At 42.5% G+C, this 4,157-nt stretch overlaps 1 protein-coding gene across 1 annotated transcript; it reads left to right on the forward strand.

Annotated features, from left to right (window-relative positions):
* The first annotated feature begins 985 nt into the window (after nt 1–985).
* LOC149175281 (uncharacterized) lies at nt 986–1,639 on the forward strand. Its single transcript, XM_089421104.1, has one exon. It carries the CDS (start codon nt 986–988, stop codon nt 1,637–1,639), a length of 654 nt encoding a protein of 217 aa, XP_089277230.1.
* Nucleotides 1,640–4,157: the final 2,518 nt, after the last annotated feature.

Below are 4,157 nucleotides of genomic sequence, written 5' to 3' on the forward strand. Positions count from 1 at the left end.
ATTCCAAGCCTCTCTAATAAAGCGATGGGATTTAAGCTGATCTGGAGAATGCTCATAGGAAAAGGCTCCTGGTGGGTTGAGGCTATGAAAAGGAAATACCTCAATGGGCTGAACTCTAATGTCCTCTCTGAAGTAATTGCAGAAAGGTCCTGCACTCCAGTTTGGAAACTCGTTAAAAAAGTCCTCCCCCAATTCAAAAATCACATCTCAAAATCACCGGGCAATGGAAAAGAAACAAATATATGGACAGACAGAATTATGGGATCGAAGCCAAGAAATCTTCTTCAGCAGTTCAGCACCTTGAAAACATGGATGGAGGCAAAAAAATTGAACTCTCTATTTGACATTTCCCTATGGGATCAAAATAGATGGCTTGATTGGAAGGATCTCCCTCTCCCAAATAATCTCAGGGATCAATGGGCAGACCTCAAGATCTCCCTATCGTGATCAGCTCCCATAAACAAAGATGCCTGTGATAGGTTCATATGGGATCCTAGTGGAGGAAAGTTCACTGTAAAAGATGGGTACAAACTTCTCCAGGCAAGCTCTACTCTTGGTAACTGGAATCTTCGTTCAGCTGTGTGGAAAACTGAACGCCTTCCAAAGATCAAATTCTTCACCTGGACTCTTCTCAAAGGTAAGATTCTCATGGCCGAGAATCTCAAAAAACAAGGAATTCAGGGCCCCTCAATCTGCTGTCTCTGCCGTGCTGAGGAGGAAAGTAGTCAACACCTCTTTCTAGATTGCCCTTATGCCCAAAACTGTTGGAACCAGTCCGCTGAGAATATGAGAGACCTTCGACTAGCTCCCTACCCTTCATAGAAACTGGGAGAAATGTTACCCTCACTCTAGAAAAAGCAAGGCCATCATCACTCGCTTATGGAAATGTATCCCCTCAACGCTTAGCTGGCAAATTTAGCTCACCAGGAATAACTGCATCTTCAACAACCAGAAGCCAAACCCAGCTTGCACCCTGGCAAAAACAATGGGCCTTGTCTCTAAAATAATAAGCGCCAATTCTGTCTCTCAACCAAATCGATCCAGATGGCAGGAAGATGAGGAAGACTGGTTTAATAAATTCTGCTTAAGTTATGATAAAAATAAGCAACTTTCTCCCACAGCTGGCAAGAGGGGGAACATCTGGAAACTCAGGGGCACTAAGGAAGACATAAATCAATGGATACATGAGCAAAAGAGAACCACCCTCCAGTTTGATGGAGCATCAAAAAACAACCCAAGGAAAGCAGGGGCAGGGGGAATTATCAAAGATCAGTATGGCAAAATTCTCGCAACTTACGAATGGGGCCTGGGACAAATGTCGAATAATATGGCAGAGGCATACAGCCTCCTTTTAGGCAAAAGCATCATGAAACAAATGCAAGTTCAGAATCCAATCATTATGGGTGACTCGGCAATTGTGATCGTTGCATTGGTCACAAGGGGAGAATTCGAAAAAAAGGCTCTCAGTAACATCAAACTCAGGATCATGAATAATCTAAGCCATCTGGGAGACACCACCTTCAAACATGTTCTGAGGAATAACAATATGGAGGCGGACTCCTTTTCTAACAGGGCAGTCAACAGAACTACTGGTCAGGTTCGAGAGAATGATCATATCTATGACAAGTCAATCCCTTAACTCGACCCATCCTTCAACAACTCCTCTGAATCTCGATCATATCAGTCATCTCATAATCTCGTCTGCCTCTCCTCCCAAAGTCGACAAGCTGTCCGCTGACTCCTCCCTTTCTGACACCGTCATCTTCCTCATCATGAATGTTGAAAAGGAAATCTACACAGACGGAAGAATTCGGTACGGGACTATGTCCAGACAGAGTTCTCGTGACAATTCCAAACAGAGGTTAGGCACCAGTCCCTTCATAATCTATATCGACTGCATAAGTGATCCAAGACAAGACTCCATGGTCAGTAAAATCTCTGAGTCGCATGCCTCAGATTCTGATGCCCAGACTCTTGACCCTCTATATATACAACAGGAAACTTCACTCTTTCCTCAGTTCAGAGCTTCAGTTCTTCAAGATCATAAGAGTAAAGGCTCGAGTCCCAGAAGCGCTCTCTTCAGAAAGCCTCAGGTGTTCTTCAGTTCTAGTTTGGGCTTTTTGATCAGCACTAAAAGAAGGCTTTCTCCCTCTGTCAACAGTGGTAACCGCAGTGTTTTTTGTGCTTTCCTTTGATTTTTCGCTAACAGTCTCTCTGGTTTTTTGAAGCAGCTCCTTTCTTCTGCGCGCACCACCTCCCTGGTCTCTTCCACTCCCCTTTTCTATCTCCTCGCTTTCACTTTTCTCTCTGTCAAAGGTTGTCTCTCCTCCGCGTTCCTCTTACAGGCCCACGCTATCTGCCAGCTCTCCTCTACTTCCCTCTCCCATTATTCCTCTCCCCTCTGCTATCCTCTATATCTTCCTCTGTACCAAGTTCTTCAAGCAGACTCTAAGATCGGTAACGTTATGGTAGAGAATCCTCTGGAGCGAGTTATAACCAACAGTAGCTACACCTTGTGCAAAGCCCACTATTTCATGATTGCCCGATTTGTAAAACACTTTAATGACCTCAAAGAAGAATTCCAGGCTGACAGTAAATCCAAGAGGAAAAAGTTGGAGAAACAGAGAGCGGAGAGTGAAGGCCTTAAATAAAAATGCAACCACCTCGAAGAAGCAATAACCCACATAAAAGCAATGACTCAAAGCATGCACGGAGAGGCCTCGACAAAGATCAGTGAGAAAAAGGAGCCCCAGTTCGATGATTCAGTAAACCAGCATCTGTAACTCTTTCTATGTCTTGCAAATTTTGCTTTCTTGTAGGCCAGTTTGTCCAGCAATATAGCCGCTATCTTTTTCAATTCTCAAACTACAAGTCCTCTGACACGGATCAAGGGTCTGTGTACCCATTTTGGATCCTCTCCTCCTTTATCTTACCATCTTATGTAATAGGACTCGCTCCTTGATGTTTTATAATATATCAGTAAACGACCTTGTTAAAAAAAAAAAAAAAAATTAACTAATTTCCCATAAGAAAAGTCTTAAGTAACCAAAATCTTAAGTCAAAGGGGCTTAGATCATTTCTCTGACTTCTGGAGGGATCGGACCCTCGGCCCAATGACTTATAGGTCTTAAGTACTAAAATTTCCTCCCACAAACATTATCCCCATTCACTATCCCTCATTTTCCCGAACAAATCCCTTTCCTAAGGTAAAGCACCATTTTTCCTAAGGAAAAACCATTACCCCCAAGTAAACCCATTTTCCTAAAAAAACCCACAAAAAATAACACTAAGCCTAAGTTATAATGTGTTTATACAAAGCCAATGAATTATAAATGTACATTGTACTTAGCGCTAAATCCATTTACCGCTTTCATTTATATTAACTTTTAATTTTAGTTATATATTTCCCAAAAAATACCATCTCCCGTATGTATTTATTAAATCCCTATAATTTTAATATCACGTCCCCGAAGTTTGTAATATGAACTTTATAAATAAAACCCTGACAAAAAACGTAAATTAATCGATTTTTGATTAATTTAAAAGTCAAATCTTTCACCAATAGAATTACTCTCGATCCCTTAACCCCTGCCTTAACTCTGAATTTAATTAAAACCACCACACTTAAACATTAGCCGGGACCCTCCATTACCCTCCTCACAACTCCCAAACCCGATCACCATGCGATCACCTCCCCTTTGATCCGACAGTTATTAACCATATCGGGCAGTCCTGACATCCAAATGTTACCCACCCGATATGAGTGGTTTTAGGTTGGACCACCGTGCTACGCGTTGTTCAGTCTATGGAATCGGGCAGCCTCCCCACAAAACCACCCAGCGCCCAAAAGCTGTGTGAAATAAACCGCTTACCGCCAACCCGCTAACCGCCAAAACTATCACTACTCACCCTGCTACACGACAAACCGTCTACTGTTCACTTTGCACCAAAATTCAAAAAAATCAAACCTTTACCCGTTTAAGCACGAAAACCCAAGTTTTTCTTGTTTTCGACTGTTGGGGTAGTAAAACCCTATGTAACCCTTCTGCACCACCTAGAGCCTCTACTAACCAATTCAAACATGGTTTACCTCCCGAAAGCACTTTGGACTCACTCCATAGACCTATAAAGCTCGATAAAGCCGTTAATGACCCTCC

This window comes from Pinus tabuliformis, chromosome 4_1 (assembly GCF_031772625.1).
Source record: "Pinus tabuliformis cultivar Carrire ecotype Pingquan chromosome 4_1, CPIR1, whole genome shotgun sequence".
NCBI lineage: Eukaryota > Viridiplantae > Streptophyta > Pinopsida > Pinales > Pinaceae > Pinus > Pinus tabuliformis.

Excerpts from the sequence above, each read along its gene's own strand:
- LOC149175281 (XM_089421104.1), top strand. The coding sequence starts at position 986 with ATGGGCCTTGTCTCTAAAATAATAAGCGCCAATTCTGTCTCTCAACCA.